Below are 14,040 nucleotides of genomic sequence, written 5' to 3'. Positions count from 1 at the left end.
GCTACGTGTGTTTGAGTTGCTAATCACCAAGTCAGCAAATATCTGTTATCATGTGCAATTTTTTTTCAAAGTTTATCATCTGAAACCCATGGCAATTCTGGCTCCAGCAGGGAGTGGCATTAGGTGGAAAAGGGCTGCTTAGTTAAAAGAGCAGAAATGAATAGATGAATCATTAGATACGTCTTGTAGGACTGTTCTTGTAGAACAGGTGTTATTTCAAAACACAACATGGACTATGTACCAAATTACAGTTTTATGTACAATGGAGGGAGTTTTATAATGTTGGCTGTAAAAGTAAGGTTGTGAGGGCTCTTCCTGTTCGTAGGAGGATTTAGACTTTTACATCTAGAGCCCTGGACTCTAAAACCAGTGTAGGCAGGGAGTCAGCAGTAGACTTATGGGGGTCTTTGACAGAGGTTATGGGGTTGGTCCTTCCTTTTCACACCAAGTGCTGGTGGTACCTTCTGTACCTTCATGGAGCTTCATCACTGTACCCTGTGCGGAGCTCTTGGGCACTTCCTCTCTTTGTTCGTCCTCAGAACTGACTCTGCTGACATTTTTAACCGGAAGAGTGATCACATACGCCCCATTAAGTATGTTGAAACATGGTTATAACTCACAGAGTAACACAACCTGAAGCATAAAATGAAAGTAGTAGTATTTCATACCATTTTTACCCTGCTAGATTATGGAATCATAGAATGGTTTAGGTTGGAAGGGACCTTAAAGATCATCTAGTTCCACCCCTACTGCCATGGCCAGGGACACCTTCCACTAGATTAGGTTTCTCAAAGCTCTGTCCAACCTGAGCTCGAACATTTCCAATGATAGGGCATCCACAGCTTCTCTGGGCAACCTCATCCAGTGTCTCACCACCCTCATCATAAAGAATTTCTTCCTTATGTCCAATCTAAATCTACCCTCTTAGTTTGAAATTGTTCCCCCTTGTCCTGTCACTACAGGCCTTGGTAAAAAGTCTCTCTCCCTCTTCCTTATAAGCCCTCTTTATATACTGAATGGCTGCAATAAGGTCTCTGTGGAGCCTTTTCTTCTTCAGGATGAACAATCCCAACTCTCTCAGTCTTTCTTCACAGCAGAGCTGTTCCAGCCCTTGGATCGTTTTTGTGGCCCTCTTCTGGACCTGCTCCAACAGGTCCATGTCTGGTCTTGTACTGGGGACCCCAGAGCTGAAGGCTGTACTCCAGGTGGGGTCTCAGAAGAGCAGAGTAGAGCGGAAGAATCACCTCCCTTGACCTCCTGGCCATGCTGCTGGTGATGCAGCCCAGGATACAGTTGGCTTTCTGGGCTGCAAGTGCCTATTGCTGGTTCATGTCCAATTTGTCACGCACTGGTTGCCTATCTAAATTGTAGGGCAATTTTACTCTCCAGCCAAACTTTTCTGAAGATCATAGCCTTTAGGCTTTAGGACCTCCTGTGGGACTGTTCATGTAAATGGCACAACAATACTCCTTTTTTTTTTTTTTTTTCCCCCTCCTTTAGTTTTCTTATAAATTATGGTCTGGGTGGGTCACTACAGTATCATCCTATTTTATTAGAAACTGGATCTATGATGTTGCAAAGGCAAGAATATGTTTCTAGGGCTTAGCTACCAAGAATGGGCTGTACTGCCCTAAAGCCCTTCTCCAAGACACCTGAATATACAAGTGACAGGGTCAGCTGCCCCAAAGAAGCGTTTTTACCCCATCTCAGGTGGAGGTGGGAACCTGAGGGACAGGCAGACAGCTGGGGACAAAAACTCCCACAGTCACTGAATGGTGAATTGTTCCCTCTCCTGAACTACCAGCTTCAGGTTTTAATGCCAATTCTGAGACCTTCTCTTCTGAACTGAGCCTTCATTTATGTCCAGCATAAGCAAATCATTGTATACGTTGATCCCCATAGCAAGTGAAGTATGAATGCTGAGCTTTGTAGGAAAGTGCAGTGTGTTGTTGGGCACTTGGGAAAAGTATTAACTCATTACAGCTGAAACGTTCATGCCAAGGAGGAGGAGTCTGGGGTGTGAATTCAGCAAGACCATACAGCTTTTAGTGTCAGAGAAAATCTCCAAGAACTGTGTGTCCTTCTAACCACTTGTAATTGCTGTTAACACTGGCACCAGTCTCCCATTCTTCCTTTTTTTCATCTTTTTCTGTCCCACATTGAGTCCCTGGTGCTTTTCTCCAGCCCCCCATGCGCCCAGGCACTCCTCCCTGCTGTGGTTTTAGAGGGTGCTCCAGCTTCATCTTCCCAGAGGGATATAATTATTTCAGGAAGGGGGATCTCACACCCCATAACATAAATAAAGCAGACACACCCCAAATACTGTCTGCCATGCATCCTCATCTTTGTCTCCTTGTCCTTCCTTTGCGTCTGACCATCCTGTATTTTTATCTCGCAGATCCCCCCTGGGGAAGGGCCTGTTGCCTTGTGCCACCATCAGCATTTTACAGACAACAAATGAGAGTATTTTCCAGCCCTCTTCACTAACGCCAGATTGTATCACTAACCCTGACCCTCTTGGTGCTGCAGAATTAACTGAAGTGAATAATCTGCTGGGTCCACTCAGGGAGCAGTACAGACCACCTGTCTGGGAGGGGAAGGACAAGCTTGGGCTCATAGAAGTTCCTGGGTGTTGAGCACAGAGCCCTACTGTAGCAGGGCAGGCAGATCTTCCAGTGCAAGGCTTTAACCTCACATTGTAGGCATCTCATTTTGTGGTGATGAGGTTGGCAGTCTTGGAAGACCTTCTGTCTCAACACAGACAGGGGTCTCACTGGCCCAAGGAAGGGTAGCAGGCTATCAAGTTTCTGCAGCCTCCCTGGAATAGTCTCCTCGGGATGCACATGGGTCCTAGTTACCATCCCAAGTGTAGCACACATACAAAGAAATGAATGCAATAATTTTTCTGTGGGCGAACCAGAAAAAGCAAAAAGAACATTAAAAAATTGTCATTGTAGACAAAAGTGTGAAGTGATTTATTTTTCACGGCGGTGAAAGCTTACAGCTGAGTCCCCCAACAACCCTGGTCTGCAGCATCAGTATTTTAAAATGGAAGAAATCCTGTTGGTACTGACACTTTTCCTTTGCCTTTCAGCATGCACATCTCTGAAAGCCAACAAGAATTTTTCAGAATGCTTGATGAAAAAATTGAAAAGGTAAGACACAGTAAAGTAAATTTACATTTTCACTCAGGGTGGACACACAGGTTTCCCGGCTCCATGGGGAGGACAACCAGACATTGTTGCAGTGCTCCACGTTCCCCAGCACTTGGAGGGACTCTGGTCTGAGATCCCCTTACTGCTCATTGGTTAGATAATTCGAGGGCAAAGAAGACCAAAAAGGTAAAGAGGTTACAGGAGGAAAGAAACCTTTGTTTTGTGGAAACATCACCAGGCTAGGATGAATGCAAATTAACTCCATGGAAGTGTTCAGGATATATGTGGACTACCAGATAAAGGAGGAGATAAAAGTGAGGTTTTATGCCCTTAGGGATTTGATTTTTCATTTAATCTCTGTGGGAGACAACTGGTATCTTAATGCCAGTAGTATCTGGGATACCCTCCTTATTTCTTGCTGAATCTCTTCAAAATAGCTCCCAGCCCCAAAGGTTATGAATAGTGTGGCTGTATGTGATGGATAACCCTGCCTCAAGACCTGCACTGAGTAAAATAATGATACTGGAGATGTTTTGAAGAAGAGGTTGAATAGTTCTTTACATATCTCGTTGTCCTGATACGTGAACACTTCTGAACACTTTCATGTGTTTCAAGTCTTTTAAATGAGAATCCCAGCTTCTTTGCGAGATAGTGTTGTACCACAACATAAATGGGAAGCTGAGACTTAAGGAATTAAATGGGCTATTTGGATCAAGTCTAGATCTCAGACACTTTGTTTATACCTTGAGCTGATCTTAGCTCACCAACATACTATTTGCATATCATAATTCGGTGTGGTGTATCTTATTTAATACTTGATATTAAATATTTGCTTCCCCAATTGGAATGAAGTAGTTTGTACTCCCAGCTCATAGCAGTGGGTTGCACAGTAGGAAGGAAATTTTTACTTGGATGACTCCGAATTTCTGCCATTTTTGCCAACAGTCCTGCTCTTAGGACCTGAAGTGCTACAGTGGGTGAATCTCTTATTTGTCCCAAGCAATAAATTTGTTACACTATTCTAAAAGAAAAAAAAAAACAATGAAAGAAAAAAGATAAAGGGGAAGAGTAGAAGTGAGGAGGAGTTGGTAGATTCCTGAGTAAGGGAGTAAGATTTTATTTAAGCTATCTGCATTTAAAAGTAGAATCTCTACATATCCGTAATATAGCTATGCCTCCTTTGAATAAATGCATTCACCCTATAAATATTTAGATGTTTTTCCTGGACATCATCACCTTCCATAATGTCAAACACAGAATCTCCTGTGAAACTGATTTTCCAAAGATCTGTCTTATCTACATCCCAGACCATCTGATGGCTATATCTAATTAAGAATTGAGGTTAGTTTTTGTTTTTGAGATTTGTTTCAGGACAGTAATACTATTCATTCACAACCTGCCACATTGAGTTGCAGTTGACTGTGTCTCCTCGCTGATTGGACCATGCTCTCAGATGCTTGCAGGTGTTCTCCAGGGCTCTTGTACTAATTTATCTTCTAGATGAGGAGATTGCCTCTTTATAGGAAATACACAGTTACATCTGTCAAAGAGAGAAAGATGGCTCCCATGCATTTCAAGCTGCTGACAGTTGATGGGGTTGGCAGGAGTTAAAGTGCAGCTGAACATGGGATTTGCTTTCCTCCTGTGCCTGAGAAAGTAGTCTTCCTAAGAGACGTTTGGGGTTTTTAATCTTTGCCTGCAATATATTGTTTTTCTAGGTATCTGCCTCAAGTGCCAAAAAGATTGGATAATATGAGGGGGTTTGTTTGATCCCTAAATAGCATTTCATAGAATCATAGAATTAAGGTTGGAAAAGACCCTTAAGGTCATTGAGTCCAACCGCTAACCTATCACTGCCAAGTCCACCACTAAACCATAACCTCAAGCACCACATCCATCCTTCTTTTAAATACCTCCAGGGATGGAGACTCAACCACCTCCCTGGGCAGCCTGTTCCAATGCCTGACAACCCTTTCGGTGAAGAAGTTTTTCCTAATATCCAACCTAAACTTCCCCTGGCGCAGCTTGAGGCCATTTTTTTTGAGCCCCTTCTCCAGAGAAATGGAGGACAGCAGTCAAACAATTAAAAGAATTATATCACTGAGCAGCTCATCAGTTACGGCTGAAACAGTCTGCAGAATTTGGGGGGTGGCTGCCTGTGAGGTCCCAAAACATGTTGTAATGTTCATTTGGTAACCGTGGCCATGATTAGCATTGGATTTGTAATGGAGACATGCTGTCCATCACTGACTCCATGGGCTATACCTACAGAAACTCTACAGTCAGAAGCAAAACATCCCTCAACTTGCATTGAAATCCCAAGGGGTGTTAGGTCACCTAATACAAATGAGTAACGACAACTCTAATGTGTGTGCTGCAAATTAGAGAGGAAAATTAAATGGGTGTTTTGGACTCAGCAAAACGATTAAATGGAGAGGAGGGTCAGCTAAAATAAAATTTCAGCATTCAAAGTGTGAAATGGAAAGAACACAGACTGACATTTAGCAACTGAAAATAAGAAGTATTTATGAATCCTGGAGATCAAAGAAAGCCTTAATGAAATGGTCTGGAGAATTTCTCTGAAAGTCTAGCCCCTTTCGGTACCCAGCTCGTGCCTGCGTTTCTGGCTACCTGTACAAAGCTGAATTGCCTTCTGCAGATGCCACCCAAAGGCAAAAAACAGAATGTCAACCCCAACACATGGAGCTTCTGTCTACCAAAATTTGGTGTCAAAACACTGTGCGGCATTCAGAAGGAGACATCTGTTCCTATTGCTGCGTGAGAGTCTGTCCCTGCTCGAGAGCTAGAGCTGAACTTGCATGTATGGAACTGCATGTGATTATGTTAATTCAATTCATAGAGTTTGTTGGAAGGAAGAAATACTGAAATGAAGGCTCAGCACTGAATGCTGTGGTAGGACTGACTGAGAGTACAAAGGTCAGCATCACACGTAGGACTAGATGTTGATTCTGCTAGAGTCAACCCAGTCATTTCAGAGGCACCAGAATCTGAGCCAAGCCAGAGATATAAAGTTCTGTGGGAGGTCGGGAGTAGCTGGATAGAGTTAAGCAGTCAACAGCATAAGAAACAGTAGTTATATGTCATATGTATATGTCATACATGGAGCATTTCTTGTTATAGTGTTTCCATGGCATAGCCACATGCAACCAGACAGATGGGAAGCAGGCGATTAAAAGGTTGAACAAATCTCAGCTCAGCTGTGGAATGGTTTTCAGATGGTAGGATGCTGGTGTAGTGGCAGAGGGTGAGCACATCTTCAGTGCAACACCAACGCGGGATGTGCACTGCACCGGGAGAGGAGAGGAAAAGAGAAGACCAAGTCACCTGTGAGCAGCACGAGGCCCAAGAGTTGTGGCAAAAGCTGGCTCAGAAATGCTCCTGACATCTGCCAGCAGCTTCAGCAAGTCCTCACGGGGTTTCACACTCATTGAAGTTATTGTGAGTAAAGCCATGGGATTTGCTTTTGGAGACAAAAAGGCACACATATACAAAGAGTTTGGTAAGAAAATGGAGCAGAGAGAGGCAGCTTAACTGGTGACAGCACTATCATCATGTTTTTAAAATTGGGCTTCCCTACGATCATATAGATATATTCCAGCAGAGGATGAGAAACAGATAATAGCAGCAAGTAAGCTCAAGGAGAGAGCCCCCCCAGAGTAAAATAGAAAGACGTGGGTCAGAGGTGCAAGTGATTTGCTTGAGCTGAGAAATCACGGCAGAAATACGACTTTGGAAACCTGAGAAGGAAGCTGAGAGCGACTGACACATCCCTCCTAAAGCAAATGCAGCACTGGGTAAATCAAAGATCTGTGTGATGCCCAGAAGCGGAGAAAGGGGCCCCACCAGCCGAGCCGGGACAGGGAAAGTCACTGCACTCAAGTGTGATAAATTTGTTTTTTAAATACTGTCTCTGATTAAGAAGACAGAAATGTGTTCCACTAAGAGTGTCCCTGTCTGCATGACACCTGGTGTTTTCTGCCGGCTGCAGTGAGAAATTATAGCAAAATTAGGCCATTTGTACTGGTATTCAGGCAAATAAATTAATTACCTATTTTCTCTCTAATCTAATAGTGCAAGGACTAATTTAGTTAGATATTGTATATGGATTCACAAAGAGTTGCTGTGAAACACAGCAGAATTACTACCATGTTTCTCCTAAAATTTCTCCAGACTTCTTTCCCCCCCCTCCCCTTACATCTCGACTTTATTGGACCCTGATTGTGCAGGACCACATGCAAACTCCACCTTATCCCCTAAGAAGAAATCCCATTAATCAAACAGGACAGCTCAGAGCGGAGTTAATCCTGGGCACAGTCTTTGCAGCCTCAGGGCCACAGACTTTAGGGGGCCTGGTGCCACCAAGGCTTCCATGAAAATGTGAAATAAAAGCAAAATTAAAAGCTGTGACATATAAAACGTTGAATGTAGAAAACTTCCCCCATTTAGTGCTTGCTAGCAAAAATATCTTGATGATGGCTATCACAGAAAATGGTCTGAAAAATGGCTGCTTTCTCTGAATCTTACATACGTAGGAGTAAAATGATCATGAGAAATTATCTCCTTTAAGTATATATTATTACTGGAGGCCATGGCACAGTGTGTAGTCAGCTGTGTCACTGTAGGAAAAAATACCAAGGCTGAGGTACAATTGAACAGTTGACAATCTGGGATTATGTGTGGGGATTGCACCCCCAGAAGAGGAACATCTCTGGCTTTGTGTTTTTTAAAAAACAAAACAAAATAACAAAACCAAAAACAATCTAGGTAAGCTGTACCAGAGGAAATCATCACTGGTGCCATAACCATAAGCTGTTTCCTACATGGCTACAGTAGTTTATAAAAAATAATCATGATGCAAACATGCTCATGGAAAAAATGAGATTATAAAATGTCATAGTATGTGAAGATGTCTTGCTACGAACTCTCATGCAGCCAGTGGATACCCCGAGCCCACAGCATCGTGTTTCTGCTGGGGATGTCACTTTGCGTTGAGAGATAACTTAGTCCTGAGTGCTGGCACTGGTGTCGGGGTGGGTTTGTAGGGGTTTCTCCGCTGGTCCTCACCTGGCCACTGGGAGCTGGGTTGGAGACTGCCGGTTTGTTGTTGGAGGCCATGGGAGAGGTGCCTGGTGGCAACTTGCTCTGTCCCCTTGTTAGTAAAACTGGGCACGAAACATGGGGGAAGACACAATGCAGCCTCTTGTATCGTATTTTAAAGGTGCCGTTAGAAATAAGGGGGGTTGCTAACCAAAACGTATGCAAGGGCTGAATTATTAGGCTAAAACTCATTAGCAAAGTGGATTGCTCTTAATGACTCTATTGATTTTTCTCTAACAAAATAAGAATCGGACAAAAATTAGCACAGTATACAATTATTTAGTGCCGCCTCCCGGCATTTTCTTACCATCCTTTCTGCGAGTGCTGTAAACAAAACCAGACTGATGAAAAGGTTTCCCACCGCAGAGCCAGGCTAACGTTTCCCAGCGCAGGCCATCTCTTCTGAAAGGGCCCACTGTGTCCCACAAGCTCTTTCAGCCATCGCAGAAGAAAGGGCTGCTTGGTGCAGCTCATTTCCCTCTCCTGGGCCGGCCGGCCTCCTCTTCCTCCTCTCCTCGCCAGGGCCACAGCACGAGGATGCTGGTGCCAAGCTGCAGAGCTGTGGCGGAAGAAGCATCTCCTTAGTTGCTTTCTCTCCCTTGGCAAGTCTGCCAGCCACACAAAAGGCTATTTGAAATGGAAGGCTTCTGCATTCGGATGGCGTGGCGTTTTGTTTATGGGCCTGTCACCCACAACAATGGGGAAAAGGGCTTTTCCTGTGATTTTTTTTTCCTTTTTTTTTTTTTCTCTAAAAGGATATCATCAGCCATGATGCATGCTCTGGTAGGGGCATCAGGGTGGTAGGTGCTTTCTAGAGGCAGCGAGGTAAGAGAGCAGGGGAATGAGCCCTTCTGGTTTGGGTAGAAGCAGCAGGAAGGGAGAATAACAGTTTGGGTTTTTTTAAATTAACTTAAATTCACACACTTGTGTTAAGGTGTTTCTGTGGACATCTACAAAAGTTGGAAGCTGGGTTTTGAAAATGCAGGGGTTCCTTGGGCATTACCTGGACTTGGATGCGCATGTTCCCATTCTCATCTTCCTCAGTGTATCTCATTTACACTCTCAATCATTAAAACCTATTTAATAGCCCGTGCTATTAGAGGATGGCTCATACATTCCTCTTATTAGCTGCACGCTCCGTGCCTGTGGCTCCTCTGGACATGGGAGCCTGCTCCCCTGGGTAGCAGGGGACAGGGTCAGCAATCCTGCACCCTCATTTTCCAGGGGGTTGTCATCTTCTTTGTTTAATTCTTTTCCTTCCTGACACATCTGCTCCCAAAAAAAACCCCGCCATCACTTCGGCCTGCACTCAGATACTACCAGAGTTCCTCTGCTCACGTCATGGAGCTCATTGTCTGACTGCCACTTCACATGGTCAGTATTTCAGTGTGTTTCTTCAGAAGACTTATCAGCTTTGCAGGCTGTTAGCTCGCCGTTTCGAGAGAGGTTTTGCGCAGCCCCACCAGGATAATTCCCCATCTCAGGCACAACAGGCCTCTCACTGATCGCAGGTGCGGCCATTCAAGGTGTCATCTTCTCCAGCATCTATCAAGCATCCTCTGAAACAACGAAGGGGTTAAAAATTGACATTTTAAAGTATTCTACTGGACTGGGGCCATGCCTTGGCTTAGCAGGACCAAAGCAGCCTTCATTCTCTGCCGGCAGGGAGATGGAGACCTCCTGCCCTTCTGCCCAAGGAGCAGCAAGGAAAAACCCCTGGGTGTTGGATTTAGAGTGCAGCAGGGAAGGCAGCTTTATTCTTCCTCTGATCTGCCTGAGGAACACTGGCCTTGTTATTACTGATAAAAATTCAATTAGGGAATAAGCTTTAGACAGAAGCTTTTGTCTGAAAAAAAAAGGGGGGGGGGGCAGATTGTAACCTTTTCGGCTTCTTTGTAGCATGCTGGCATGGGTGAAGGAGTACATGTAAAACAGGGCGTTTGCTGTCACAGCGGATTCTCAAGCCAACAAAATAAGTTAAACCTGCCAGAGTGGGGTGGTCCCGCAGGTTGTATTGCATCCCACCACTAAGAGGGCGGACGTGGCCCTTCCTTCTCCCAAGGGAAGAAAAGCAACATCCTCTTAACTCACCATAAATCCCAAGTGAAAGGAAACCCCCTAACGCAAGCTGCCAGCCCGCCGTGCCTTCACTCCAGCATTGTTCTTGGTGTGTAACAAATGTGTCCCTTCCCCTGCATCAAAGCATGCTCCTGTGCACAGCTCTTTGGCAGAGAGGGGCAGTGGATGTGAAGACTTCAGCCAGGCATCGAGCATCTGCAGGACCCTTTTTTGGTCACCCCCCTCCCTCACCACGTACTCCCCTTTCTGGGGGCCACCCCTGCTGAAGCAAGCACTGGGGGAGAACCCAGCTCTGGAGCATTTCCCTGCAAAAAAATACAGCAAGACTCAGGCTGCAGCAGGTTTCCTTGTCTTGCCATTGGGCGGTACTGCAGTTTGGATATTGAATTAGCTGATCAGGTTGGGGTTGTGGGTCCATGCCAGGCACAGCGGGTGGAAGAGCTGTGTGTCACACTGCAGGACGGCATGGGAGGGGTTTCTGGCATTTCAGGCAGTTCTCACCCTCCTCCTCCGATCAGCTGCATGGCCACTGCCCACACACTCGTGGGAAGGAGCAAGCTGGTGGGAAGTTTGGGATGGTGGCAGCTCCCTGCCTGCTGGCAACCAAGGGCTGCGGCCTCAAAGGTCACCTCTGAGACACCGATGTGCCTCCATCCCCACCAGTGTGAAGATGGAAATAAAGTGTCTGGCAGCAGCAGTCTGGCTCTCTGCGGTCTTCAGGCAGTGGGCGAGAAATCGTATTTCCTGGCTGTGGCAAGGACTTCTTCAGCATGTTGCTTTCTAAGTGGTTTCTCAGCATACTTTCGAGGAGTGATGCACTTGGCTGCTGTAGAGCAAACCCAGAAACAGAATAGCAGGAGGAATGGGAAGGATAAAAAATACAAGACAGCTTTCAGTGTTTTGGATACATTTCAGCCTTTAATAGCGCTGATGGCCCCTGATGCGGAGCAGAGTGGGGAATGGTGGGCCACAGGGCTCCCTCTTGAGCAGGAGGCCAGGTGACCACCTAAATGAATCTCCTGGAAATGCCCTGAGCCTGCAGATGGCTTTCACAGCTCTGAAGCATGTTGGACAAAGCCTTCGTCACCATCAGCTTAGTCTTATGGTTTTGTCCAAGCGCATCATGGACCCCGGCATGGAGAAAGCAGATGGATTTGGGCTTCGCTGCAAAGTATTTCTTCATTTGTTCTTTTTGAGTCAAATCTTTTACTTTAAAAATGTAATTTTTTTTCTTTCTTTCTGGGTCAGTAATTGCTGGATTAAAATCAGGGCTGATTAGTCCCTTGGGGGTTTTTTTTTTAACATACTAAGAAAACCGTTTTACTAATAGTATCGGGCCATAGAGAGCTGTTAAAGCACCACACATTCCTGGGTAGGGACGCTTCAGCAAAGCAAGCTCCACAATCCCAACATTATCAGTGGGATTTTAATTGCAGAGACATTTTGGAGCCTTTGTTCCTGAAGTGTACCCCAGTTATGTGTCTCAAAAAAACTGATCGCTGCCTCAGGAAACATCTCTCCCTTTTCTTTTATACTCCCGCTCCCCCCCGCCCCACCCTTCTCTTTCTGGACAGGACCTTGACTGGTTCTGATTTGTGGGGCAACTCGGTACCCCTTGGGCTAGTAGTGTTTCACCTGGCTTACCACTGCTGAGTTGGTCTCCTCTGCTTACAGGGTGTTGTTGAGCTTTTAAACTTTATTGCAGGTCTGAGACTCTCATGTTTCTCTGTTTCTTCTTTGCCAGCCCTTTGCTTGGCCACTGGGATTTTCCATGCAAGCGCTCAGGTGATACAGGCAGCACACAGGAAATAGCCCAGAGTTTGAGATTTTCAACAACACATGCAAGACCCTTGTTTTACACAAGATATCTTGGGTGGTTTGTGTGTTGAAAAGCTGTTTCCATATAAGAAGGGGTTCCAGCGGGTCCTCTTCTCACTGGTTTGCAAGAAACAGCTAGTGAGGGACAGGACATGTCTTCTCCAGACCTTCCCGAGGGTAATACCTAGATAGATGCTGCTGCAGGTCTTGTGTTTGGCATGAGATGTAAGGCATAACATGACTGGTCCATGTTTTGTGAAGCTTAGCCTGTTTTCTCCCATAGTAAGTGTAATTTCAATAGGAATAGTATCTTCTGCTCTTACGTTAAACTGTTGCTGAGGTTATCAGATGAGGTGTTCTTGTTCGCAGCAGCTGGCTTGTGCTGCTCATAGGATTATGTGCTTTGTTGCTTTTGCCTCAGAGATTATGTTTTCACAACGAATCTATAGGGTTGTGTCCGTCAAGGTGTATCTTTACATAAAATAGTTTTGTATATCAATTCATTGGACTCACCCTGGGATTCAAGATGGGATTAAATTTTTGAGATTAACAGTGACAGAACGGGAAGGGTCTCCTCTCCTGGTTTCATGCAAACCTTCCAGAAACAGTTGGAGGAGTTGTGCAGGCTCCACTCCCTATTTTTAAGGTTTCTACCCATCTCTGAACTTAAATCTCCTAAGTTTAGAGAACTGATATGAATTATTAGTAAGTGCTCCCTTGATTTTTGTTATTCCTGACTTCAAGCAGTCATTTTCGAACTGTCTGGCTTTTCTCCTTACAGGGTCGTGATTATTGTTCAGAAGAGGAGGATGTCACATAGTGCCAATTCTGCCACTCGCACCAGGAGTACTACTGTGTAAATAGATTACAACCCAGTCAAGACCTTTTGGAAGTCTTCTAGAGCGAACAGCACTACATAACAGAAGAAGATCATTTCCACATTATATGCTCCATTCAGTTACAGTGTTTCTTAATGAACAGACGAGGAATATTGCTAAGAACTCGTAAGGAACTGTTTTTGTTGCTGCTAGTTAAAACTTGTTGCAACTTCTCACTTTTTTCTGTGTCCAGATACGCAGCAGATCCTTAAAGTTAATCCAAAAGACGTTATTGATTTTATTGAGGCTTCTGGCCTGTTTTCTATCAGATGAGGTAGTGTTATACAAAACTTCCATAGTGAACATTCAAGCATCTAAGAAACACCCTTAAGCTGTCTGTCAGTCCACGTTCAGGCCGAAGTGCTTATTAATGCTGGTGATTTCAAGCTTTGGAGATGGGATGTTTTTGCCATGGCAGGCCTTGTTTCTCTGCTGAGAAGAAGCTGAGAAACTATTATCCATTAAAAGCATGTTATCACTGAAATACTGGAAGTGATGCAGGAGCAAGAATTTGTATTTTAAGAGGAAAAAGAGTTTCATTTAATAGGTATCTTAATCAAGGACTAAGCTTGCAGTATTGGCTTTGCTGAGCACGAATGGGAGTGTGATCACAATCATTTTGAATCTCTTTTTTTCTAAGAAAATAAACATTTTACTGTTTTTATGTATTCTTGTCTTTTACCATTCCTACAACACAAGAGTCTGGGGACAAGGAAGGCAAAACCAGCCCTCCGCATTGATGAGTCTGTGGATCTTATCTCTTAAAGCAGCTCTGTGCCAGCTGGGGGTATCTGTTGCATGTCCTGTAGAGTTTATTTTTCCATATTATACGGAGAGGATATTACCTTCTCAAAAGCAGATGTAATATTTTTAACAAATTCTGTCATGAGTAAAAAAAAAGAAAAACTTAAGGAAAAAATATACCTTTTGTATTTATTATTTCAAAGGCGATTGTTACCTGTGCTGATATTTCTTCCTGGTTTGACGCCATA

At 44.5% G+C, this 14,040-nt stretch overlaps 1 protein-coding gene across 2 annotated transcripts in view; it reads left to right on the top strand.

The window, feature by feature from the left end:
• Nucleotides 1-13,716, top strand: part of C6H1orf21 (chromosome 6 C1orf21 homolog) — a 130,689-nt gene extending 116,973 nt beyond the window's left edge. For both annotated transcript variants that reach the window (XM_075096782.1, XM_075096783.1), the window contains exons 5-6: nucleotides 3,095-3,155; nucleotides 12,952-13,716. In XM_075096782.1, coding sequence (XP_074952883.1) covers nucleotides 3,095-3,155; nucleotides 12,952-12,990 — 100 coding nt within the window. In that variant the 3' untranslated portion in view covers nucleotides 12,991-13,716. The remainder of the gene's footprint in view (nucleotides 1-3,094; nucleotides 3,156-12,951) is intronic.
• Nucleotides 13,717-14,040: the final 324 nt, after the last annotated feature.

Source organism: Phalacrocorax aristotelis, chromosome 6 (assembly GCF_949628215.1).
Source record: "Phalacrocorax aristotelis chromosome 6, bGulAri2.1, whole genome shotgun sequence".
NCBI lineage: Eukaryota > Metazoa > Chordata > Aves > Suliformes > Phalacrocoracidae > Phalacrocorax > Phalacrocorax aristotelis.
The sequence above is the reverse complement of the archived record's forward strand: the minus strand, read 5'-3'. Positions and strand labels throughout refer to the sequence as shown.